A 25,136-nucleotide genomic window follows, 5' to 3' on the forward strand; every position below is an offset into this window, starting at 1 on the left:
CCTTGTGATGTCTTTTTAGATATCTCCTTTCTCTTGTCAGTTCTATCTTTAGACAGCGGGGGGGGAACATATACTGTACACCGGACTTTTAATGTATAATCAGGAACCCAGTTGAAGATATCTGTTGGGTTTGAATCTAAACCAGCTCTTAAGATTTGGATGATACTAGTAGATAGACACGATCCACAGGATCTTCAGGACCTTCACTAAAACAAAACACTACATAATGAGGGTATCAATTTGCTGTACTGGACGCCAAAACAAAATGGAAAACAGATACTCGAGTCCATAGTTCGTAGGATCATGGATCAACCCGCTGCTTGAAAAGACTCTTCCCGCGCAACCATTGACGATACCGTTTATACCTCTTCTTCTCATAGTCCTCACCCACGACAGTAAGACCATCCTCAGAGACATCCAAGAACTCAGCATAAGCAAGCATGTTTACCCCAGCCCTCGCCTCAAGCGCAGATTCCTCGACATTGCACTTATTTGCATACTCCAAGAGATCGAGATTGTAGCCATTGTCTTGCAGCAATGAAGCAGTCATTTCATCTTCGGATGTGATGACAAGTGGGACCTTGAGCGGATGGTTGATGTACCGCTCGTATTCTTCTGCCTCGGCGTTGGTGACAGAGGGGCTCAGCGAGTCGCTGACTAGCTGGCCGAGGGTCCACTGGGCGATTTCCGCTTTGCTGGGGGTGGAATCGGCGTTTGGGGGGTCGATGGGTGGGATGCGGGATACATGGGGGATTTCGAAAGCGGGCTCTTTGATGATGCCCGTGAGAGGGGGGGTGTTTCTCCGATGAGGGTGGTTGGTGGGCCCAAGTCTGTGCGGCTTCGGGTATCGGCATCGTGCTTGATGAGGCGCGACTGCGGTTGTTGGGTGGCTCTTGAATCTTGACGCTGCGCTGTGGTAGGCGCTCGCGTTGGATTTGCTCTGGAGGAATGCGAGGCACGAAGGGGCTGAGATCGGGGACTGGGTGCCCTGGGCGGACTGGGGGTAGATAGCGGGATGTGGAGTTCAATTTCCAGGAGAAGACTTTGGATAGGGAAGACAGAGCGAGAGGTCGGTAATATTCCAGCCAGAAATCGTCGAAATGTGAGAGTGGTGCTTTGGGATGGAATGGGAGGGGTGGGAATTCCCTGGCCTTTAGATATTCCGGTGTGTACCAGGAGATGTAGCTGGGTCTCTTTCTGTCGAGGTGGGATTTGGGATCGGTATGGTGGAGATAGTAGTCGTTGGGGAGGTCCCAAAGCATCGGAGTGCCCTGCGCGAAGATGTAGTTTCCAAGGAAGAGATTATATGCCTCTTGGCGCTGAGCATCAAGGAAAGAGTTGTTGTAATACCGCTTGAAGCTTTCCACCATATCGCGAGAGTGGCTGCTCCACTGATTGATCTTACGGTAGGTAGCCATGGTGTTCACCAAATGCGATCCGCCGTATTGAATGGCGATGGTGTCTCCATGGTCATGCCACATGTTCGTGAATAGATTAACAGCATCGGTATCGTACTCAACCGTAGTGTCATCTATGACACCAAGGGCATGGAGCTGGTAGCCAAGCGCCCTCTTGCCAATGACAAACTGTGCAGCATTCGTTCGGTCGAGGCAGTCAATACAGTTGGTCCTCGCGACACCGTTCTGAAGCTGCAAGCCAGATTCCGCGTCATCTCCATTCTTGAAAAATCCGATTTTGGGAATGATGTCCCCTGCAATATCTTCCAGTGTCTCAATGACATCCTGATCCCGGCTTTTTGCAGCACGACTCATATCCCACGCCTCGTATATGAGCTTTTTATCCTCGGGAAGAAACTGGTTCAAGTAAGTCACAGCGTTAGTGAACTCTTTGAGAAGTATTGACTCTCTCGGAGTTCGTTCGCGAGATTTGACCAGGTTCAGAACATAGATTGGGGCGCCATATCTTCTAAATAAATCGTCGAAATGCAACGCCGCAGCCGAGTAAAACGGATCCACAAGATTAAGCTCAATATCCGGCTTCGGTGATACGCCTGTGTTTTCTTGGGTCCAATGAAGAGGAATACTCCCACGATGTTGCACATATGAAGTATAATGAGGGTTTGCATGAAGTCTTGGACCAGCAGAATGGAATGACGTTGTTGTCTGTTCACATACAATCTGTTCGGTCTCTACATCATTGGCCACATATCCCAGGTCGTTTGCGCCTCGCTTGAGGAACCGCGCTCCAGCGAAGAATCTGGATCGACGGGCGATGATTGTGATATAGACCATTCGTCCATAGACACTCATCTTTGACTGATCCACATATCCATGAATGATAGGTAGACACCATTCATAGGGATCCTTGAGGGCCTCGGCAGCCGGCGAAAGGATATGATGGTTCCAGATAAACATGGAGTGGTAATCATGCGAAAATGGTTGTGGGTGGCCGTCCTGATGAGTCTTGCGATCCCGGCAGATATTATGCTGGAGTGTGCGGGTGATGTCGTAGGAATAGCTGAAATAGAACGAGCGCGACAAGTCAAGATTGTTCAAGATCGCGATGTATCGTGCCTCCTCCGAATGCTTCTCGGCCTTAAGATGTGAAGGTTCCGAAGTGGTCAATGGGATCAGTTCGGTTTCGTCGATTTGATAGACATTATGACCACCCAGCATGGCAACCTGGCTCCTCTTGGTAACAAGTAGCATGTAGTATGCACCCGTGAATCGGATGAAGCCAAGTAATGCCCATGCACTACACTTCTGATTCAACCCGCCAGAGCTCTTATTGCCGTCGTCAATTGCATCCAGTAACTGAACCATTTCTCTTTTGTTGTATACCATGTCATCCTCGGTGATACTCAACTCGCCAGACTCTGATGTCCGATCAATTTTTAGAATCCGAAAACGGGTCTCCGCAAGATTAATTCCGACCATATAAAATCGCGTCGCGGTTTCGTACAGCGTAAATTTGTGCATACGGTTGATCCCTTCGTCCTCCAAGTTGTCTAAAGCTGATCGGTGCTTCTGTGCAAAAGTTGGTGAAGCCTCTCGCTCGAAGGAGGTTGCTACCTGTGGCTCCTCATCTTCCCCATCCCCTTCTTCTTCCACCTCAATCCGAGCTCCAGGCGGTGGGTTGTAAGCCAACGGGAATTCCGACACGACTGAGATATCGTCTATTATTCCAGCATCATCGGTGCGCTCTATTCGCGAAGAGGGTCTGATGCCTGTCGCTTGGGTCGAATTTGGTCCCGCTGTGGTGTCTTGTTTGGCCAAATTCGGGTCTGACGGGCCGGATGGAATCGGGAGATGTTCATCGTGGAAAGGTGCTTCCTGGGACACTAGTCCGATGAGAGAAACATCATCAAAGCTTTCCATAGCTCAGAAGGCTCAAATCAACTCAAGACACAGTCTGATAAGCTGCATATCCAGGTGATTTCAGGTCAAAGGCGATGTTATGAAGTTCAAAGAGGAGGTCTCCACACATGACGTCGCCGTAAATAGCGGCCAATTGGTCATTAACGGACATTTAGGGCTATATCTGATTGGACTACTGTATAACACAACGTAGATCGCTTTTTCAGAGATCTTGTGGTACAGAAGTATCAAGTTACCTCTTTCTAATATTTCTTTTCATTTCAGCACCCTATCCTTTATTATCAATTATTTCCTAGGCCTATAGAAGCACGATATATAGAGCTTGATAATTACATGTATCAATGTATGAAATTTCTAAAACTATAGGGCTCACAATCCTCTGGGTATGCCATCCAGGATCTACAGATCTAGTAGCTTTCCCCAGGAAATCTTCCGAGAGCGTACCGTCCATAATAAGCATGACCGTCCTGCTAAAGTCAAAGGCCTTTACCAGAGGCGTGTGAAACTCTGGATCGGGTAAAGTGACAACGACATGTTACTTAAGCTTCCGTATTTGCTGACCACTCAGGTTTCTTGTTGACACCGAAAGGGTTCCGAACGCTCTACTTCTCGTATCACCATTCGTTTATCAGATCATGATGGGTAGGGGATGAGGATCAACAGTCGGGTGCTGTCTCCTCTCGTGATTGGACCAAGCTTGTTCTAGATCTTAGTCTGAATAGTAGTATTCGTAGTCACAGTCATTGATAATGTCCCTGCAGCTGGTCGGACCGTCATCCTCCCAGCCAGACTCATCATGCTCTTCAGACTCAAAGAAATCATCATCCTAGCAATTTAATGCATTATCTAGAACACGTCATTCCATTAATTCATTGCTTCTTCAACAGACTCTCGATCCCAAGGCCCTAGTACTGCCCGTGGGGAAGTTCGAAAAAAAGACACAGATCAGGGAAGCTGTGGACACGGGGCAATCCTCACTTCGGCGTGAGTGAGCTCCTTGATATCCTTAAAAATATCAAATATGCAGGATATCGACATTGTGTTCTTCCGGCGGTTGCCGCTGTTCAAGACCCCAAAGACCTCGCCGGTGGACGTATACACCCACGAACCAGAATCGCCGGGCTCTGCAAATGGCTGGGAAACGGATCCCGCGATTGCATGCTCCCATGTAACGACCTTTTCAAATCCCCCGTTCGCCGTTCTCCGACGATAGATTCCCACCGCCACGAGACCGTTGTAATAACCATGAGTGGTTCCAGTTGAGCGTCCTGACTTGTAGAGATTCATTGGGGGATCAGCCTGCAGCTGGGGGTTGAAGAGGAATTCAGAGGGCGGAGTGAAGGCAGTGGAATCACGATGGAAAGGCTAGAAGGACCATGCATTAGCTACGAAATAAAAATCCTGGGTAACCCATTTAATCTTACCCGGTTACCGTCAACCTCGTCGCCATGCATCTGTGCCTGGATTCGGCCGGGAGCGATGTCAACCAAGGCCCAGTCCATACTGACTGTTTGACCTACATCGTTCGTTCGGGTCCGATACACGCCGCTTCCAGCAGCAACATACCCCAGGAAGTAAGTTCGATTGTCGTACATCGCTACAAAGGGTTGGCGCGCGGCTTGGAGGGTTCTGATATGTCTGGCTACTGCTTTGTAACGTCTGGAGGCGGATTCTGGCATCCATAAGTCTTCCCCCTCATCAATTGCCCTTTGGGTTACTTCTAGCTCGAGAAATTCTTTGGTCCTAGAGCTTTCGATATTATCATCTATCGAGGTAATAGTACGTCGGAGGTCTCTCAAAGATGGATGATCAACTCTCAATATCTGTCTGGCAATGGCGGAGGGTGGGAGTTCGAGTCTAAGAGGGCCGTACTCCCAGTTCGAAAGCGCTATAATCACCATATTAGCTGGGAAATTATAAATAGGAGAGCCTCACTTACCGGTTTCTGCTCCTACAATTTGTAGCATTTGTTGCGAGCGATTCTCTTCCGGGGGCCAAACGGCGTGGAAGCAAGTTAGGCCATAGGTGCGCCATCGCGATTCGTTAGGCAGCTGGAGCTGGACAAGACCACCCAGTGTGTATGTTCCGGCCGAAGTACCGTGGATACCGATGCTTACACCGGGATATACAGCTCCACTACAAGCATCGCGATGTATAGTTAGATTTTCCACCAGGGGTTGCTTCCCGTCCTTCATGAACAGGACATCAGCGCTCGATTCACTAAAGTGGGCAAGTATGCCCCGAATGAGCTGAGCTGCGGTGAGAAAAGACCCGGTGGACGTCTTATCAACCTCCACTATTATAGTGACAGGGTTTAGGTGTCCAGCGGTATTGGTTCCATACCGCCAGCACTCCAGACCTGTCCACTCCCGAATATTGACGTTCATCAGAATAGTTTCAGCAATTTTCTTCCATTTAGAATAAATGGAGTGGGTCCGCTCAACGGGGAAACAATGCAGTCCGTCGTATAACTTCTCTTCGATAATCTCGACGGATATTCCAGGTAGGCTGGGCTCCAAATCGCGGTGGATCTGTTTAGCAGCCTGATACCAGAGATCAGGCTGCGGGTGGTCTGGCATAAGGACAAGCACGGTGGGAATTGGCGTATGCTCAGGGTCAACTTTTGATATGCGGCCCTTCAGAACCACAACGGAGAACCTGATTTCGAGATCATCCAGTATTTTTATCGCACGGTCGTGAGTCTGCACTGGATTGTCGGTAAATGTGTTCTCTGTCGTCCACGCCGGGAGAGAAGTCAGGACTGGCCCACCCGCACGACAGGAGGACTTAAGAAAGCCACGGTGATCAACATGCGAAGCTCCGCTAAACGGAGAGGAAGCAGAGGAAGCGGAAGAGAAGCTGAGTGCGTGGGCACTGGCCCTACTGAAGGCCGAGGATGCGACTGAAGACGTAGACGACATTACGAATGTGTCTAGAAGCTGTCACAGAAAAGCAGGTCTGAAGACGAGAGTAGAGGAAGCGTTGAAACAGCGTCAGAGAAAATGTAGAGAAGTGTCGAAGATGTAGCAAAGATTCGAAGATTGAATGAAGAGTCGAGTTAAAATAATGGTTGAGGAAGCCGCTCCCTTTTAGGCTTCGGCCTCCATCAATTTTATGTCTCCAAAATATCGCTGCGCTTCTTCGCCTCTTAGCTCTTCCTTGACTCTTCTCTCAGTCTTATCTCATTCTTAAGATCCTATCTACCTCTTCTCTGACTCCTTTTCAACTCTTCCTCAACTCTTATATCGTCTTATGAGGCTATTCGTTGGTGTTGTAGTAATCCGTATTATGAAATGTAGTCCAATCAATGGTATCCAACTCTCTCAACTCTCTGTATTTCTGTATCCACTATTCTGGCAATTTATACTATCCTGTCACGGATAACTATGTGCATAATATATATATTGGTCCCGGGCATATCAGAGCATGTGCTCTGCATGTGCTCTGATATAATGGTCTTTTGACCGAGTGAGAAAATGTGCGCCTGGGCATATCCTTTACATAGTACATAGATCCTAAGCCAGCTAATCTCGCTGTTTACCATCTTTCACTACCTGATTTATAGATAGTCCATAGTGGATCACCGGTTCTTTATAGTCTCGTGGAGGCCGCGGAATGAGCTTAGATCGCTCCCAATTAATACATATATCAGATACTCCGTGGTTCTGTTTAGTATGGAAAGTTGCCTTTAGTCGTGTAAAATTTACGGCTATCCGCGGCATCGTTTTATCTCGGGAGTTAGAGACGAATTTAAGGACTCACCTATCTTCTGTGAAGTGGTGGGTGGGCTTAGAACGTGGCGAGGGCAATCAGCAGGACCTTAGGTGGCCGATTAAGCATCCCAGTTCGCTGGAATTGACCGCCGCTTAGTGCTTTTACTAAAATCATATTATATCACGCCTCCAGATATGTCCGCTGGCTAAGTCGAACGTCTGCGTTACTGCTTAGGACACCCCCGCCGATACCGACCATCAGACCGAACCAGATGGAATGGAAACTCGAGAGTAACTGCATTGCCACTATTACAGCTGATGTAATTCCATATACGTCACTTAGTAAACAGGCAATGACGATGTTGTGTTCCCCGATATTTCCTAGAATATATGTGTTTTGGTCTGTCGGCGGGCGAGGTAGACTCGGGTGTATTGCGTCCAACATGAGCTTTGCGGCTGCCATCTCTAGAGGTAAAGCGCATACCAATCCGATCGTGTTCAAAAGTCCCTATGTTTGCTGAATCTGCGTCAAACCTTCCAGCCAGTCCAGGTATTTAGTTCTACGCCCTGTATCCTCCATACTGGCAACTTAAGCTTCTGGTTAGCTATAAAACGAAATATTTACGCGCTATTCATATCTTGTGATTATGGTTTGCAATAGCATCTCTCTGTTCTTGACATGAAAAGTGATACCGGTCGCTACTGTATACACCTAGAGTTCTAACGACTGCTTTATCGCGGAGTGTATCTTCAGAGAGTGAGCGTCGAAAGTCTATCAGGAACAGCTCGAGCACCACAGAGCAGGTTGAACGGTATCAAATGATTATATTTAACAAGCCAGATAGAAAAGAGCACATATATGGAAGACAGGATAGTAAATTGCAGAATACAAGCCAGGGAATCTATAGATAGTGGGCAGGAACATCGGGCCAGGCATCGACACCATCTAGCAAGACCATTCCCATCCCCGACATGAAATGCGTCTCCATATGGCAATGCAAGAGGAATGGCCCTGGGTTCACAACCTGGTAGCGAATAGCAATCCAGGCTTCTCCATTCGGCGCGGTCACAAACGTGTCGCGGTATACAGGCGTTTTGAAGAAGCTGGCCGGGCTGCTCTTTTTCGCTTCTTTGATAGAGCCCCATGTGAACTTTCCCATTGCACTACCAATCACAAATGCCTTGTTGGAATGCTTGTGCATTGGGTGTGGTGGCTGCAGCTTGGTTGGCTCTGGGATGGCAAGTTGGAACACAATGTCTACCCAGGTGCCATTCAGTGTCTCAATCTTGAGGGCAGAATCAAGTCCGGGTGCTTTCGGGTTGAGAATGACTGGTTCCATTTGATTGAGGTTGGCTGGTAGGAAGGATGTTCCATCCAAAGTCCATTCCCAGGATGAGTTAATCCGCCCAAGGGTTAGAAGATGGAAATCATCGCCATCCTCCGCAGGTAGAATGGGAGGATATGGCGGCAGGTTAGTTGTCTTCAAGTCGATCACAGAGGCTGTGGTGTTGCTACCACCATAGTCTATGTATGCCGTTGATTCCCGCTGGTTTTGCTCGCCGCCCTTGTAAGCGAGAGTGGCGTAGCCAGAGATCACCTGGTTGTCATGACCAGCAACACGGATGGTATACCTTGCAGGCTCCTTGTCCAACTTGATCATCGCAGAGTAACGCTCTCCGCTGTAAATAGAAACTTTATGGGCAAGCTGGGGCTCAATGTAACGTCCGTCTACCTCGTAGATGTACATCGGGTGCTCATCAATGGAGAAAATTAATGATTTGAGACTTGCTGCACTGACGAAGTTGAAACTGGCCCATCGATCGGCAGGTGTCACTTCAAAGACTGAGTTCGGACCCTCACTGGGAATACACCCAGAGTTCAATCCCTCAGGAAGCTTCTCTGGGTGGTGCTCCCAGTTACCCTGAAGAACTGGCATGAATGGATCACATCTGGTGGATGTTAGTGACATTCAACCCAGTGGAGCAAGGAATAGACTCACCCCTTATCCGTCAACGGCTCAGTTATGATTGCTCTGACCTGTGGCGGCTGGAGGCTTGTCAGATAATCGGGGTCTTTGCAGTATACGGAACCTGCGCCATTGACGAGGATACTATCCGAGCAACTAGTGACTGTGAGCGCCGTCCTTTGCTTACCATATTTGGGCCCTTACAAGATATCATAGCCTGTGTCTCTGAGAGCATCCATATACTCATTGGACGGCAAGTGGTCCCAGTCAGACATCATAACCAACTGAGCATCATGAGCGGCTTTGGTCATGGCCTCGATATCGGCAGGGTCATCAGAGATCATTGAGAAAGGCGATTCCTGGTCGGCAGACGGACTAATTCTCTTATTAGAACCGCAACAAAGACATTATTCTGCACACTCACCGGATACGAATGCCACCGTAGAGACCGTCCATTATTCTGTCTTTGTCGTGGGCATGGTACCAGTATGTACCATAAGTCGTGGCTTTCCACCGGTACTGGTATTTGTCACCAGGCTTGATAGCCCATTGCGATAGACCTGATACTCCGTCCGCCCATGGGGTGTTGGTCTGTCTGGGGTAGTTCAGTTTTGTGCAGTTCTCTGGGAGTGATATTGCCAGGGGCCTTACTCAATGCCATGGAAATGGACCGATGTGTTGAATGGCAAGTTGTTGGTCACATCTATCTAGTTTTCTTAGCACGAATCGGGGGGGAATGCCGGATCAGACCTACTGTGACTTCATCTCCTTCATCCAGAATCAATGGTGGGCCTGGGAAATGATCATTCACAAAGATCATCTCTCTTTCGTGTCCGTTGGGTGAGCCCCTTTTCCAGGTGAGGTCGAGATCATAATGAACCTTAGCTGCCCGACTAAGGGCAACAGCGCTCATTAAACTCAGAAGCAGCGACTTCGTAAGTGTCATTTTTTTCGAATTGGTGTGTGATCCTGGTATTAAAACGACAGACTTTTCCTGCCAAAGTCGCGTCTGTCACATCCCTCCCTGTCATTCTTATAACCAGATTGCTAAACTCCTGCATAGTTGCCAAGCCACCCCGTGCTCGCATTCCTCCCATGTTGTTGAAAACAGCAGGCCCTTGCATTGAACATTGTTGCCAACCACGAGCTTGATTTCGGGTCTCAATTCCGGTTATACTGATCGCATTCAATCAAATCCATACAAATTGTCATACCCAATGGGTAGTAGTTGTAGCTCATTGAATCATAGGAGCAGTGAAAACGAAGGGCCATCAAAAGGTAGTGGAGTAAATAGTATTATGGGGCAAAGTTCTTTAGATATTTGTGGTCTGAGTGTAACCTAATTTCCTAAGTCCATTGGAACTCGACATGTAGACATATAATCTCCTCGAACTGTTAAAGAGGGTTTTACGGAGACGTCTAGGTGCATGGATACACCCGTGAACTAAGTTACATACAGTTTTTGGTTTGAGATTCGTGCTTAAATTGAACCCGGAGTCTACCTACGTCCTGTCTACATATATGTGCAGGTACTAGAACATATTACCCGTAGATATAATGCTACATGGCTGCCAAGTGAGTTAACATAGAGATAAGAAGTGGCCTAGTACATGAAGTAGTGTCTGAGTGAGCGGGCTAAGAGTCGTTACAACGTCATCGCTAAAAATAGTGTCGGACTATGGATCTAGCTTTGTATTATTCCAATGATTTATTCTGGGATGAGGAACACCTATATTTGGTTGTCTTAAATGATTTGACCTGATGATTAGATGGCCTAGATAGTATCTGAAATGGGAGTCACAGGACAGGAAGCAGGATTTCTGCAGGATTTCTGCAGGATTTCTGTTGTTGCTTTCATATATACAATTCGAGCAATGTACCCTTTCAACCTCCAATCCGAAGCAGTATGCGGTACAATGAGTGAGTAACGATTAATAGATCGAAAATGGGGACTACGCAACCCCAGATCAAACCAACACCCTTCTTAATCCATCAGTGCCTCCAAGCACTCTCCTCCCGGTGACAGGACATCTCCCCTTGCCACTCTCCCATTTACCAGATCGTTTGCGGGGGCCTTCTTCGGCGTCATCTCCATTAGAACTCTTTTTCGTTTCTTCGTCGTCACCTGTGATCTCCTCTTCCCACGGTGCGCCAGCGCCCTCACCGGTCATGAAATCCAGTTGGCGCTGGTGCTCGCCGTTAAGCCAGTGGAAGATGCACACATAACAGAACACGTATCCCGTCTGGCAAGCAGTCGGGTTAACGAGCGCACCCATGCAAACAGGGCAAGTGTTGGCGCTTGAGGGATCAGCCGGAGGCAATGATACCGTGTAGATAGGAAGGTAAGAAGTCGCGGAGATGGGGGGTTGATGGCGACGAGGAGGCTTAAGTGCTGGTTTAAGATCACCGGCAGCGCTCTTCTTCTCCTGCTCGGCCTGTTTCTTAGCCTTTTCTTTCTCGTCTTGGATTGACGATTTCCGTCGTTCCGCGGGAGAAGTCAAGCCTGCCACAACGGGCGCAGGCAGGTCCAGGACCTCGGTTGCCTTACGCGCGAGCTGACGAGAGAAGTCACTTGCATGCCACCATTCTAGGAACTTGAGGGCGAAGATAGACGCAGGAAGGAAGTAGCGCAGCGAGCCCAGGAGCTGAGTATGAAGGTTTTGGGGGCTAAGGAGACCCAGCAGGCCTCCGCCGGGTCGCTGAGATCGCCCGGTGCTGGGGCCAGGCTTGGGATCTAGCACTGCGGCGATGGCGCGATGGTCTGCCGTGCCGAGGCGGCGGATGCGCGTGCCGATAAGCCACAGGAACGGGGAGGAGTACTTTGTGTTATCGAAGAGGTAGGCGAGGTTGAACGCCAGGACGGAGAAATAGTATGCCGCATTCACGGATGGGTAGACGTTGCGCAAAAACCACTTGTAGTAGAAGAACAGGCGCTGGCGCAGCGACGGGTTGGCCGGCAGGTCGTCGCTGGGGTTATATCGTGGGCCGCCGCTGGTGACCAAGGAGGCATGTGGCGCGGCATGGATGTCGTATCCTTCATCTAGCCTGCGTTTTATGTAAGGGATGCCGACCATGACGAACAAGTTCTTCCAAATGTCCGTCGAGTGTAGCTTGAGGGCCTCGCGGACAGGGCCTGCGGCGCCGACCTGGGCGCGCGGGATCTCGCCATTCTTGGTGCGGAGAACGCGCTCGCGTTTCAGGGAATAGAAGTTTTCTGTGAAGGAGCCGCCGAATGTTCGCAGGTAGTAACGTTCGACTATTAATGAAAGGAGGGCGTAGACTTCGTCGTATGAATTGAGGATCCGGAGGAGGTAGCGCGGGTGGCGGTGTGTTGCGACAGCGAGAAGATAACGCAGAGATGGAGGAAGGAGATCCGAGAGCTGTTGCTCAGCGAGGAGTTCTATTGTCGAGCCCGATCTCCGCGTTAGTGATTCCAATCATGTACCCGGGGGGTATCCCCGGGTCTAGGGAGAGTCTCCATCTCCGCGGGGAAGCAATCAATCGACTTACCGAAGAGCGAGGGCTTGTGCTCATCGAACTCCTGTTGAAGACTAGGAAGGTACTCCATCGTCAGGAGTGTCAGTCATCCTTATCAGGGTGGTGTTTGAAGGTGTTTTGAGGAGAGGAAGAGTCGCCGGAACCAAGTGATCATATGCCGAGGCTCAACTTATCCGAGCTGACTACGTCGCTCTGGGCACCTGCTTGGGCAGGCCCCGGGTATATCCATTCATGCCCTCCATTCATTCAGAGATATAATTACAACTTCAATATTTAACATTAGACACGCATCGTAATATTGTACACTGGAGAATATATGCTAATTTATTTTACAAATTGACCCCTCGTCATTCAACTTTCCCGAGCAAGTGCCTCCTGGCACTCAGTCCAGAGCGGCATGTAGAAGCTCGGAGACGCCCCTTCATCACGGTTCTGGAGTGTCGGGTCTGCGACCAAAATGCAGTGCATTATGGCGGTCACGATCGGACCTTGTAGCACAATTGCAGGGGACTCTCGATTCATCAATTCTATCCCTGTCGACAGACACTCGCGCGCTCGCCTTTCCTGACCCAGCTCTGCATGCAACGTGAACAGCTGCACGTAATCTTCTTGTGTGCGATTAGCACCCTTCAAAGGAAACTGGCGCCACAGACGCCAGAATCCATCGTAATCCCCGCATTGGAATAATGTCACCATAAGCTGACGCGCATCTATCGCGTCAAATGGAACGTTAGCCGCCGCGAGTATCTTAGACAGTCGAGACAAGATTTGTTTCTGAGAGTCAGTCTGGTGAACCGCAGGCGAACTTGGAGAACTTTCTTCCGGGCGCAATTCATTCAGGCTCGGTGCTGAATTGGGTGCACAGACTGCTTGATAGAGTATATTGAAAATTCTCATGTTCAATATCGGCACACCACGGAGGCTCAAGCGATCCAGCACTAACAAAGCAAGCTCCACGTCAGCCTCTGGGGAATGAGTCTTAGACTGCTTGGTGGTAACACCCGCTATTCTCGGCGTTAGAAGCGCAGAAACAACGTCGAATCCAAGGTCATCCGGAAGGTCATACCCGTCGCGAAGAAAATCAGAGAATGTGCTAAAAAGTGCGTCCTTGGTGTAAGCTGGGTGTTGCCGAGATACAGCAATAGAAAACAGCTTCAATCGAAAAGCGGCTTTTTCCTGTGCAGAAAACCGCGCGGCGTGGTTGGTGTAGAAGAGCCGTAGAAAAAGAGTGGACTGGCGATCATTTGGACCGCTCCCAAGCTCATTTCGTGCACTATCCGCCGGAAGTTCAGTGAGAATCTGGAGCAAAGAGGTTGGTGTCAATTGGGATGCAACTGCTGCTGCGCCGCCTGGAAGTGTGGAAGACGAAGTTCTCAGGCCAGGAAGCCCAGCATCGAAACCAAACTCGGTGGGGTTCATGGCAGAGGATGCGAGTCTACGCATGGTATGGAAACCTCTCCTTTGACCAGGAATGGAGCCAAACCCATCAGACATAGACCTGGGGGGCGCCACACCAGTCTTGGATGAATCCTTTGTCGTCTCCCGGGCGTTCTTGCGCCCTTCACGGGCTAATGTGGCTTCCCAGAGGCCATCAAGGTCAACCTCAGCCCGCTTCTCCTCGGTGAAGATCTGGACGACCACACTAGTCCCAAGATCAAGATTACCAAACCCTTCAATTCCAACATCGCTCAACTGGGTCGTAGTAGCACCTTTGTCCACCATCCCCGCGTTTACACAAATCCATCCTGTGGTGATTCCATCATCCTTTTCGTCGATCATTGCGCCTGCTGCACTGGCGGCACGCGCTCGCTTAGCCTTGCGGCGGAGTTTGATTTTCAACTCGTTGCGTCCAAGTAAGCCGTCGGCGTAGGGGGACAATTTGTATTGACTTCTCAGCCAGCGGCAGAGACGATCCGCAGACACGTTTAAATGCTTCACACTGCGAGCAGTTCCGATGATCATGATGACATTAGCACCGAGAGCTGCAGGGATTTCGAGGCCGCGTAGGTCAAAAAGCTTGAGACCATCCAAGCCCAAGTCCTTGTATGTATACTCCAATAGAGTCGAGAGCAACTCTGGCGAATCGTCTGGGATCTTGGGAAGATGGGCTTCGCTCAACAGGCGCTCTTTGATGATCGGCGCCTCTTCCTGCAGATACCAGGGGACATGTTGCGATGAAGCTGACGTATTGGTTTCCGAGTGCGCTAATGGCTCTGCTGGTTCAGACAAATGAATGTCAAGCTGGTCGGAGGTTGGAGGGCGATCAGACCGCAGCAAAGTTACGGCGGAGAAAGCTCTAGGGTTGGAGATCGAACGGGAGGAAAGAGGAGATGACCGTGGCATTGGGATGCCGGAAACAGAAACAAAGGACCGCAGCGTCTCATGCCGACAGGTCTGGCACACAGCTCCTCGTAAGAAAGCCCTGCTCATGGTGACGGTTATATTGGTAAAAGAAATATCTTGAGTCCAACAGTTCAGTTCCAAGGTTGATTTGCTCCCATCGGGTGATACCAGATAACGGGAGCAAACATAGCAAACAGCTGAGTCATCGAAAAAAAGATTCAGGTGGGGGGCAATTATCACAAATCCACGGCGCTGTAAACTCTCTGTTTTCAATACCCAAGTGATTTTTTTAGTCTTTGGATTTTGATTCCTAATTCTACTCAAAATGTCGATGGATCTGGATGATCCCGTCTATTTCGCGCAGCAGGAGCAAGTCGCAGCGACGTGAGTTCTTATCGCAACTTTTTTTTCTACATATTCGTCCCCCGCCGAGGCAACCTTCCAACGTCGAAGTCTCCATACTACAAACCGGGTCCGATGTGCTGATATTTTATTCTATTAGTATTCTCTGCTGCAACTGTGGTGCTGCCATTGATGGAACACTCTCAGCTGGAGCGTTGTGTTCGGATTGCATTCGTCTTACCGTCGATGTTGCCGGAGGTGTATGTACAACTCCATCCGTGGGCTTTGTCAAAAGAAGCCTTCCTACACGCTTATAATTTGTTCCAGCTGACGTGAGCTCCCTTTGAATTATAGGTCCAACGCGAAGCCGTGATTCATTGCTGTAGGGATTGCGAACGGTGGTTGCAGCCCCCCAACAGCTGGGTCGTCGCAGCTCTCGAGTCGAAGGAACTACTCGCCATTTGTCTACGCAAGCTCCGTGGTCTGAACAAAGTCCGAATCATCGACGCCAGCTTCATTTGGACGGAGCCTCACAGCAAGCGACTACGTTTGAAGATCACAATACAAAGTTAGTTTTACCCTGCTCTACCCGAGGGATCGAAGCTAACAACCCACAAGCGGAGGCTTTCCAAGGTACTATCATACAGCAGCAATTTGAGGTTGAATATGTTGTTGCCAATCAACAATGTTCTGGGTATGCTTATAGAACCCCTCCCCCCAACCACCCACAACTATATGATATGACGCTAACGCATTTTTTAGATGTCAGAAGAGCTTTACGCATCACACTTGGGGCGCATCTATCCAGATCAGACAGAAGGTGCCTCATAAGCGGACTTTTATGTACCTGGAGCAGCTGATCCTTAAGCACAATGCCCACAAGGACACCGTCAACATCAAGGAAGTGAGCGAAGGTCTTGACTTTTACTTCTCAAAGAGGAACGAGGCCGAGCGCATGCTTTCCTTCTTAGAGGGGTGCATTCCCTGTAAGGCCACGAAATCGCACGAATTGGTCAGTATGGATATTCATACGAGTAAATCCGTTTACAAACATTCATGGTCGTAAGTACGCCCCAAATCTCTAGGTTCCCAAATCTAACCCAGCGCACACAACTATCTTACTAACAACCCTATCCAACGCAGTGTATCCATTGTTCCTATCTGCAAGGATGATCTAGTTGCTCTTCCGATCAAGCTGGCCCGTTCATTGTCTGATATAAGCCCGCTGGCTATCTGTCACCGAGTTGGCACTTCTATTAACATTATGGACCCCTGCACCCTGCGGACAACCGATGTTCCTACTGCAATTTACTGGCGCCAACCATTCCCGGCCCTTGCAGATATTACCGAGCTTAAGGAATTCATTGTTCTAGATATTGAATCCACCGGCATCTCTAATGGTCGGTTCCTTCTAGCCGAGGCCACTGTTGCTCGTGCCTCGGATTTAGGATCCAACGATGTCACCTATTTCACACGGACTCACCTCGGTGGTATCCTCCACGTGGGTGATTCCGTTCTCGGCTACCACTTGACGGGAACCCAGTTCAACAACGATCAATACGACGAAATTGAGAACAGCCACCAGTACGGCTCAACAATCCCAGATGTGGTCCTTATCAAGAAGCACTACGTCCGCAGCAAGAAGTCCAAGACCCGCACCTGGCGTCTGAAGCGCATGGCTCGCGAGCACGAAGAGGAGGCGACTGCCGCCGTAGTCAACGTCCCCACCAACAAGCGCCAGGAGCAGGAGCAGGCTAGGATGGAACAGGATTATGAGATGTTCTTGCGTGACGTCGAGGAGGATCAGGAGCTGCGTCAAACGCTTGATCTGTACAAGAACCGCCAGTATCAGACCAGGCCAGACCAGATGGATGAGGATGAAGACGTGGATGAAGAGCACGCCGTGCCGAAAATCAACATGGATGAGCTGCTTGATGACTTTGATGAGCTGAACATGGAGGACAATTAGTAGCGATCTGACTGCTATCATGGAAGAAATCTGAATGTTATCATTGACGATCATGGATGGCACTGGGTGGCGTTTGTGTTTTGTGGGTTTTCAATCAACAAAAAAAGTTCCTTATCTTCAAATTTATACGTGCAATGTACAGCATGCAAGTGCAAAACTTGAATCATTATTCTACATGTAGGATATGGACGTCTCTCTTATAGAATTATATGGAACAGACCAATTGCTTCTGATGGAACTGAATCAAAGTCAACACAAAGTTGGGATTATAAAGGTGAGTTAGAAGTCGACTAGTAAAGTTGAAAGGACAAAATAACTAAGCGGCAGTTTTTAGGGCTATTTGTGGGGTTGAACCTCGAAACATTCACTGTCCTATGTAGGTAGTGATGTATGGACCTTTGTTGAGATTCATAACTCCACATTGTGTACATAAAAAAAAGCCTTAATTTAGAAGTTTTAATGTGCTTTGATAAACGTTATTTGCTTAGGGAAAAGAAAGAAGAGGAAATGCGTTCGAGTGGTTGTCTTTTTATCTCTACGACTATGGCAACAGTCAACAACCTAGTGGAAGAAAGAGCCAACTGCCCAGAGACTTAGGAGACCTCAACAGAGTCCTAAGATTATATTGAGCATACAGGTGATATATCTCTTGGTCTACCGTTGATATGAGGACAATCCTCCTTCATCTGAATACCCTACATCGTTGATACTGGTGGGGGGGGGGGGGGATCTGCCTGTCTGTGTTTTGTGTTGCGTTTGCTTTTTTGAAAGAAATATCAAACTAATATTTTCAAAGGTTTCTATTCTTGATACATAATCTATAGTAACTATAAGCCAAAAACCGTTTTCGGACATACTATACTGATATCATCGTTCGAGCCTGGCTGAAATATTCTATTAGAGTATTATACAATGTCCGAGTGTATAAATAACAAGCTATAATAGTAAACAAGAAACAGTCTTTGTTCAAGAGGAATAGATAATGTCAACTAAGACAATCTCTAGTCACAAACATGAAATGCGATTGGGAAATATTCAAGGTCAGGAAAAAGAAGACACACGAGTGCATCACCTCTCCATGGCAATGCGAACCCTACTTAGAAGATCTTCCCAAGTACCCGCTTCGCATCATCAGCCATAGCACCATCCTTCGATCCCTTAACAACCTCATTCTGCTGGAAATGGAACCTCCTTCTCGTAGATGGCGCAGCCTTCTTAGGCTCCGGCAGTTCCTTATCCCCATCCCCATCATCAGCCGCCTCCAACCGCCTCTTCATCTTCTCCTCATTCTTCTTCGCCATACCATCAGCAATGCGACCATTCTCAACACCCTCAATGAACAATTTAGCTTCCTTGGCTTCACGAGCATCGGCAATCTTCCTCTTGCTTTCCCGCTCAGATCGCTCTCGTTGTACAGATTGCATAAGATCATCCCAGGTGAATCGTGAGAGGTACTTAATATTCCAAACATCATCGTGATACCCTATAATCATAGCACTGGTTAATATTCATGTCGAAATAGCAAGGACGTATATAACGCGAAATAGCCGGTAGACTCACAGCTCGACTTCAAACCACCCACGATAGTCGCATTCAATGTCTCAGCGCAGATCTTGGCTGTCTTCTTAGAGCGGAACTCGATCCAACCTTCCGTGTAGAGCTTTCTCTTATTTGAGCGGTTTCGATTTCCGGCTGCAGACGGGAGAAGGGGCGCTAGGAAGATCTTCGTGATATCTCCGAACCCTCTCTTTTCTAGCATTGCTTTCAAGGCGAAGGGTTTGAGGTATGGCGGTAGAGAAGAGAAGTATATAACACCTGAACGGGTCTTCTTGGGTGCTTTGCCGCTGGCCAGTTTAGACAACTTAGCAAGCTTGCCCTTGGCTTTCAGTGACTTGGCTGATTTGGTGCTGGGTTGCGCTGAGTCGTCTAGGCTTGCGCCACCTTTGTCCTCGTTATCTTCGTCTTCGTCTTCATTTTCGAGATCTTTGTCGTCCTCGTCTTCATCCTCGTCAGACTCCACTGAGAAATCTTGCTTGGTTGTTGTCCGTCGTCGCTTCACGGCCCGCCCTTTGCTCTCCGCCACATTAGCTTCGGAGTCGTATCCGCGGTCGCTGCCGCTGGCCTCATCATCACTGGCCGCGATGTCTAGGAAATCGTTGTGTTTGCGGGTCGTCATTTTGTGGAATCCGAGTTGGTTGTTAGACTTAATCGTGGGAGGCGGAAGTCTGCAACTTTTTTTATGCGGGTGGTCTGTGCCCTCGGAGTTCCAAGGTTAGATCTACCAATCAGCCACACACCAGCCACATATCAAAGTCAAGAATTATCAGGTGAATCTATGACTGCCCAGCTTAGAAGATTTTAAAAGTTAATTTTAATGAAAGATGGAAGAAAATCTCTGAAATTTTGTACTGATGTATATCTGCAGAAGCCACTCAGGCTCTGTATGTAAAAAGAACCCTCCCAGGGTATCCACGAAACGCCACAGAGAACCAGATCAAAAGCCCTCGTGATATATGCAAAGAACGGGCAAAAAGTTGAATAGATCACAAATCTAATTGATCCCCAATGACGCCTTTGCTCGCTCATAAACGTAGAAGCTTACTGCAACCATGGGCACAACTTTGACGTATCCGATGGTCAATCCGACCCAGAATCCTCTAAACCCTCTCTCAAGCCAAATCTTACGAGCCGTTTCTGCAATTCCAAGTCGGCGTCCGTCACCAACTGCACCACCAACTTGCATCCGCCGACGGAGGACCTCCACTGGGTATGATGAAGTCTGCGAAACTAGACCGGCCATAGCACCGGACAGAAGCTCGGATGTGGTATTGAGCTGCGGTCGTTTGGGTCGATGCGCGGGGTTTTCTGACTCAGTTGCTTTTCTGAGGGTATAGGGCGCCACACTTGGGTTGCGGAACAAGTCACCCACTGTGTCATGGGTGAGGAAAGACATTCCGGCGTAAGGGAGCATCCCGAGGATAGTCGGGGAGAAGCCACGGTAGAAATTGGCAATACCGGTGCGCGGGACTACTTTCGAAACCGCAGATGAAGCGGTTTCGGCAACAGCAACGGAAGAAGACTGCGCAGCTGCCGCAGAGCGGGTTGTTGGTGGGGGTTGGACACGCTCATGGTAGATTTGCCGCCATATGTCCACCAATCCTGAGCGGTGCGATTGTCTAGTTTCGAACGCCATTCGCACGCGCATCAACTCTAGTGGGTATGTGAAGCATACAGAGGTGACACCTGCTAAACTGCCGGAGACCAAGCGGCGGAACGGGGTCTCGTACTCGCTGGAAGGAATTATAACTGCACGGATCTGCTCGTATGCAAGGAACTTTATAGCAGCGTATGGGAAAATTCGAAGCAGAGTCACTGAATGGCCCTTGTACAGGCCCTTAACACCTTCCGTGCGCTTGATATCTCGAATCGCTGCTGCCAGGCCAGTCCAGCTGCCCGTGTACTTGGCGAATTGAGGATTTGACGCCTGGAAGAGGATTTTCACGCGGTCTAGAGGCGCTACAACGGTCTTGGCCTATAACATCCGGCGCATCAGTTCAAAGCTCGCAATGGCCTATAACCGATCGAAACTTACCGCACACCCCGCCAGTCCTCCTGCAATTCCACTCCTCATCACATAATCCAAGCTACGCTTTTGAATCTTGTTGTCGCCGCTCTGTGATTTGCTCATGGCGGCGGTATTATTTGACTCAATTGTAGCGCCGCCGATAGGCGACGATCCCGGCGATGCGGTCTTGCTCATCGGAGCGGATTGCGGAGTAGAGTCTGGGGATTTGTGTGGGTCATAGGCATGGTCCGAATGACCAGTCGACATGGAAGAGGAAGAGGAAAAGACGGGATTGTGAGAGGAACCGAGGCTCACAGGAGGGGTGAGAATATCCGGGGGAGTCGTCTCGTGATCAGTTTCGGCGATAATCAGCCAGAGTTCTCGGGGTACCGGCCGATCTTCGGGACGATGCAACGTGCATGCAGGTGCCTAAGAGTTGCCTGTATATCACAGCAAGCTTGAATGAAGTCCGAAAGAAGAATATGACTGTGCAATGGCAAAAGATGGAAGAAGAATAACGTTATGTGCTGTTTCCACTGACGTATTTGCGTCCGGATAGCCCCAAATATCGTTACGAACATTCTGACATGCCGATACCAGCGGCTCTCCGCGAATAACCGGCGGATTACGGTACTAATACGCGGCCCGCAAAATCAGCGAGTCCCGAGAAGCCGGTTTGTCATCGTATTTTGCCTTGACTAGCCCAAATTGGGATATGTAGCCGATATTCATTCTGTAGCCTTCGTTATAGGGCTTCATTGTCTGAACTTATTTTTTCAAGATTCTATGTTATTGCAATTGCTTCTAAGCTATTTAACTTCTTCGCAAAAAATGCTAACGAAAAGAAATGAACTCCCCGTCTCCATGCAGCTCGAAATGTATACGAAGTACAAAGAATATCGTGGTCGCGTGATATTGTAGAATTAATGCCTCTAAAGGTATCAACCCCTGCGCTGAGCGCGTGTTCGGGTCAGAGGCTTAGCTTGCTTAGCCTGTTTAGCTGCCTTGGTCACTTTGATTTCATCCGAAACCCGCTTGCGCTTGGCCGGCCGGCCAGGGTCAACATGAAGATGCCCATGCTCGGACAACGCGGTCGTGTTCTTCCAGCGCAGGCAGCGGGGGCTATTCTCGTTCACTTCCACATAGGTCTTGGTCCGGGTGGTCACACGTTTGGCTGGGATGTCCTCCGACTCAGCTCTATCAGACGTCTCGGCTAGGTACGCCTTGCGATTCTTCATGTACTTGGCGATGTAGTCTTGCTGGATGAGCAGCTCCTTAAGCAACTTGGCCTCCCGGTTGCCGCGCGAGTCCAACCACTCCACAAGCTGTTCAATTGCCTCGGGGTCCTCGTAGTAGCCCCATTCACGGGCATTCGACAGGTGGGTTGATCCTTCTTCGTTCTTCTTGCGCTCTGCAGGTGTGGTTTGGAAATGCTTCTGGTACTGCTTGCGCTGTTCGTCGGTCACGTCGATGAAGCCAGCGTACTCCATTTCATCCGGGCCTTGAACCCACAAACGGCCATTGGCATAGCATGCCTCGGCCGTTGAGCTCTCCGGCATACCCTCGTAAGGCATCGCATTACGCTCAAACCACCAGTAGCGATTGCAGAAGCGATCCAGTCCAAGGCATCGGGTCCGGGGGCAGTCGGTTTCGCGAAGGCTGTTCTCCACAGTCTCGATCTGATCCTGGAGCTTCTCGATCTTGGCTTTCTGCTCGTCGATCTTCTTCAAGACTCGCTGGTATTGCTTGGACCCTTTAGGCTGCTTCGCCAATATCTCCTTTCGCTCTTTTTCCAATTCTTGCTTCCGTTTACGCTCCAGGGCCCGATCAACCCCTCCACGTAATGAGCGTGGTCGAGAGATATCCTCGTCTTCTGTATCCCCGACCATTTCAGAGTCCCCTTCCAGGCCAGTCAGTCGAGAATCATCTAAGCCGTCCAGTTCAGGGACCGGCGTAGGTGACTTTCCAGCCTTTTCAGGTTCGGGCTGAACGGCCTTACGCTCCTGGTGCAGCTGACGAAGCTCGATGAGTCTGAAAGCTGATGTTAGCGGTTTGGGTTGCAATGGTCAAAGATTGAACTTACCCTGCTTTGCGCGCCTTCTGGTACTCGATTTTCTCCTTGCGCAACTCTGTCATCTGATTGCTACACTCCTCGAGATAGTTTCGGATAGCCTTGGTCTCCAAACTCAACATGCAAATCATCTGGAGCACCTTGGTACGCAAATTGATGTCGAGTGTTTGGTACTGCTCCTGCACGGTTTGCTGTGTAGGTTCGCGATCGAGGGGTGCCAGATGTTTGAGAATGCTGTTGCAGACTTGTTCCGAGCGAGGACGGATGGATAGCTGGTGCAAAAGTCCAACTATCACCAACTGCCATCCACCGTTGCGGAAATCGCGCTTGCGGAGACGGTCAATCCAACCATATTTCTCGAACATTTCGCCGGCGCGATGAATCTGCGTCTCCTCGGGGTTATCTTCATTAATCTGTGCTTTGATGATGACTGCCTCCTCCTTAGCCAGGCTTCCTCTCGTGGTCATTCTCTCGGGCTTCGCCTGCGGCTCTGGAGACTCTTCCTCGGCTTGCTCTTCATCTTGTTCTTCTTCTTCTTCTTCTTCTTCTTTTGCTTCTTCTTCTTCTTCCTCCTCCTCTTCGGATTCATCCGAGTCATCAGCAGGGAAATCTGGGAGTGAGATTTGAACAGCTCCATCATCGTTCGATGAATTGACAAGTTTCTTAAGAACGGCACAATGCACTTCAACGAACAGCTCGCAGTCCACTTCATCTGACGAGAACTGCATAGCTTGAATAAAATCGTCAAATGTGAAGGAATCCAGTTCGAAGACTTCACAGTAGACATTGAGTGTGTCCCAAGTCTCCAGGAGCAACCCCACCGTTTCCGGCTCTAGGTCATCAGGTAGAAGGTCCTCCGCACCGTCGTCTTCAGACTCGCCTACCATCATAAATTTCAGGGTTGGCCGGTGTTGCTTTTCAGAATTAGGAGCAAGGTCCAGATCTTCGATAGGGTATTTGATCGGTGGCGGGGTTGGTGCTCTTGGCTCGTTCTTAACGACCACTGCCGGGAGTCCAGCAAGCTTCCTATCGCCAACCAGTGGCGGTTTGGAAGGGCGCAAGGGATTGGAAGGCAGAAGGAATGATGGGTTACCATTCAGCGACCGCTGATACTCCTGGTACTGCGCCTCACGCGATTTTGCCATGTCCTGTGCAGACAGTTTCGACTTGTGCCCCTTGACTGCGGGTTTCAGCTCGGGCAGCTGCTGAGAAGAAAAGAAACCAAAGAAGCCGTCTTGGTCTGCTTTCTTCATCGCCTTCTTCTCTGCCACCTTCGCACCATACTGCAGATGCTTAGGTACCTCAATCGGAATCTTGTATGTCTCTGCGACAGATGGTTTGACCAACCAGGGGGCACCTGTCCAGGATTCTCTGGTGACATTGTTTTTGATAAATCCGCGCAGCATCAATTTAGTGAATGCCTTTCGGTCGCGCGTGATGTGGTCCTGGTCCAGCAGGGCCTCTTCATTTTGTCGATCTAGGATCTTGACTAGATACCTGGCAAAAGCAGGTGTTTTAATGGTTCCGTCGGCATATAACTGCTCTGCAAAGTTTGCCTTGTCTCTGATGGTACCATGAAGACGACTGCTATCCTCAAGCAAGATGAGAACTGCTTCGCCTGGGTAGAAGTCTGATTTAAATTCCTAGGTTTGTTAGATCAGTAGTTAAATGAATGATGGGATTATCTCACTTCATAGATTTCATCCACTAAGAAAGAGTGATGTTAGTTTGGTTCAGACTAAAAAGACAGGAATAGCATACCCAGGCTGTCCACCCTCGAAACTGTAGAGAACTGAATTCTGCGCAGAATAGGTTCTCTCAGCGCATCGGGGAAGCTGTTATTGACTTCACGCGATTCCTCCGTCTAGTCAAGTCTTAGCATATGTCCATCACTCAGTGTCCATGGTATAATATACCTCACTGCGGAGCGCCTCGAAGAAGGTCAAGCCCGAATGGCCGGTGATCTCGCAGATGAATCGACGTTGCTTGTAGAAGTCCATTCGCTGAAGGTAAGGCTCGTAGCTGGTGAAGACCTCATTGGTCTCCGGGATAACCCAGACCTGGAAGGAAGGAAGAGGGTCAGTGGGAAAGTCTGCAGTATGGGTAATGGAGATACATACCTCGGAACTATCATCTTCAATGACAGTTTGTGGAAGGTATTGGACCGGTTTGCGTTTGAATAACACCTATCCATGCAATTGTGTAAGCCTCTTTGTCTCCGTAGCATCCACCACTTCCTTCTTGGCACCTCCGCAGCCATTCCATCGGATCAGGTGTTGCATACCATGATGCTTTAAATATTAAGTATGGACGCGCCAGTCGGCCGGGAG

The 25,136-nt window shown here is 49.2% G+C and overlaps 9 protein-coding genes across 9 annotated transcripts; 1 reads left to right on the forward strand and 8 right to left on the reverse strand.

Moving 5' to 3' along the window:
* Positions 1–301: 301 nt before the first annotated feature.
* On the reverse strand, positions 302–3,338 carry N7447_009975 (phosphatidylinositol-3,5-bisphosphate 5-phosphatase; the record flags this gene model as incomplete). The annotated part of the gene is made up of 2 exons (XM_057234237.1): positions 302–768; positions 875–3,338. The coding sequence occupies 2 exons, from the start codon at positions 3,336–3,338 to the stop codon at positions 302–304; spliced, it is 2,931 nt and encodes a 976-aa protein (XP_057081521.1).
* Positions 3,339–4,283: 945 nt separating this feature from the next.
* On the reverse strand, positions 4,284–6,259 carry N7447_009976 (uncharacterized protein; the record flags this gene model as incomplete). Its single annotated transcript, XM_057234238.1, has 3 exons — positions 4,284–4,703; positions 4,763–5,226; positions 5,278–6,259. The coding sequence occupies 3 exons, from the start codon at positions 6,257–6,259 to the stop codon at positions 4,284–4,286; spliced, it is 1,866 nt and encodes a 621-aa protein (XP_057081522.1).
* Positions 6,260–7,953: 1,694 nt separating this feature from the next.
* Positions 7,954–9,964, reverse strand: abr2 (laccase abr2; the record flags this gene model as incomplete). Its single annotated transcript, XM_057234239.1, has 6 exons — positions 7,954–9,001; positions 9,052–9,174; positions 9,223–9,393; positions 9,443–9,613; positions 9,670–9,725; positions 9,773–9,964. 6 exons carry the CDS (start codon positions 9,962–9,964, stop codon positions 7,954–7,956), a joined length of 1,761 nt encoding a protein of 586 aa, XP_057081523.1.
* A 1,021-nt stretch (positions 9,965–10,985) lies between these two features.
* On the reverse strand, positions 10,986–12,586 carry pex12 (ubiquitin-protein ligase peroxin 12; the record flags this gene model as incomplete). Its single annotated transcript, XM_057234240.1, has 2 exons — positions 10,986–12,418; positions 12,529–12,586. The coding sequence occupies 2 exons, from the start codon at positions 12,584–12,586 to the stop codon at positions 10,986–10,988; spliced, it is 1,491 nt and encodes a 496-aa protein (XP_057081524.1).
* A 281-nt stretch (positions 12,587–12,867) lies between these two features.
* On the reverse strand, positions 12,868–14,946 carry N7447_009979 (RsfS/YbeB/iojap family protein; the record flags this gene model as incomplete). Its single annotated transcript, XM_057234241.1, has 1 exon — positions 12,868–14,946. One exon carries the CDS (start codon positions 14,944–14,946, stop codon positions 12,868–12,870), a length of 2,079 nt encoding a protein of 692 aa, XP_057081525.1.
* A 238-nt stretch (positions 14,947–15,184) lies between these two features.
* On the forward strand, positions 15,185–17,170 carry N7447_009980 (ribosome-binding protein NMD3; the record flags this gene model as incomplete). The annotated part of the gene is made up of 6 exons (XM_057234242.1): positions 15,185–15,243; positions 15,362–15,461; positions 15,556–15,769; positions 15,820–15,895; positions 15,964–16,263; positions 16,345–17,170. The coding sequence occupies 6 exons, from the start codon at positions 15,185–15,187 to the stop codon at positions 17,168–17,170; spliced, it is 1,575 nt and encodes a 524-aa protein (XP_057081526.1).
* A 1,097-nt stretch (positions 17,171–18,267) lies between these two features.
* On the reverse strand, positions 18,268–19,346 carry N7447_009981 (RNA-binding ATPase activator ESF2; the record flags this gene model as incomplete). The annotated part of the gene is made up of 2 exons (XM_057234243.1): positions 18,268–18,653; positions 18,731–19,346. The coding sequence occupies 2 exons, from the start codon at positions 19,344–19,346 to the stop codon at positions 18,268–18,270; spliced, it is 1,002 nt and encodes a 333-aa protein (XP_057081527.1).
* Positions 19,347–19,721: 375 nt separating this feature from the next.
* Positions 19,722–21,002, reverse strand: N7447_009982 (coenzyme A transporter; the record flags this gene model as incomplete). The annotated part of the gene is made up of 2 exons (XM_057234244.1): positions 19,722–20,702; positions 20,763–21,002. 2 exons carry the CDS (start codon positions 21,000–21,002, stop codon positions 19,722–19,724), a joined length of 1,221 nt encoding a protein of 406 aa, XP_057081528.1.
* A 674-nt stretch (positions 21,003–21,676) lies between these two features.
* Positions 21,677–25,093, reverse strand: N7447_009983 (uncharacterized protein; the record flags this gene model as incomplete). The annotated part of the gene is made up of 7 exons (XM_057234245.1): positions 21,677–22,766; positions 22,819–24,449; positions 24,497–24,513; positions 24,568–24,670; positions 24,723–24,866; positions 24,927–24,992; positions 25,091–25,093. The coding sequence occupies 7 exons, from the start codon at positions 25,091–25,093 to the stop codon at positions 21,677–21,679; spliced, it is 3,054 nt and encodes a 1,017-aa protein (XP_057081529.1).
* Positions 25,094–25,136: the final 43 nt, after the last annotated feature.

This window comes from Penicillium robsamsonii (assembly GCF_028829455.1).
Source record: "Penicillium robsamsonii strain IBT 29466 chromosome Unknown utg000006l_segment0_segment0, whole genome shotgun sequence".
Taxonomy (NCBI): domain Eukaryota; kingdom Fungi; phylum Ascomycota; class Eurotiomycetes; order Eurotiales; family Aspergillaceae; genus Penicillium; species Penicillium robsamsonii.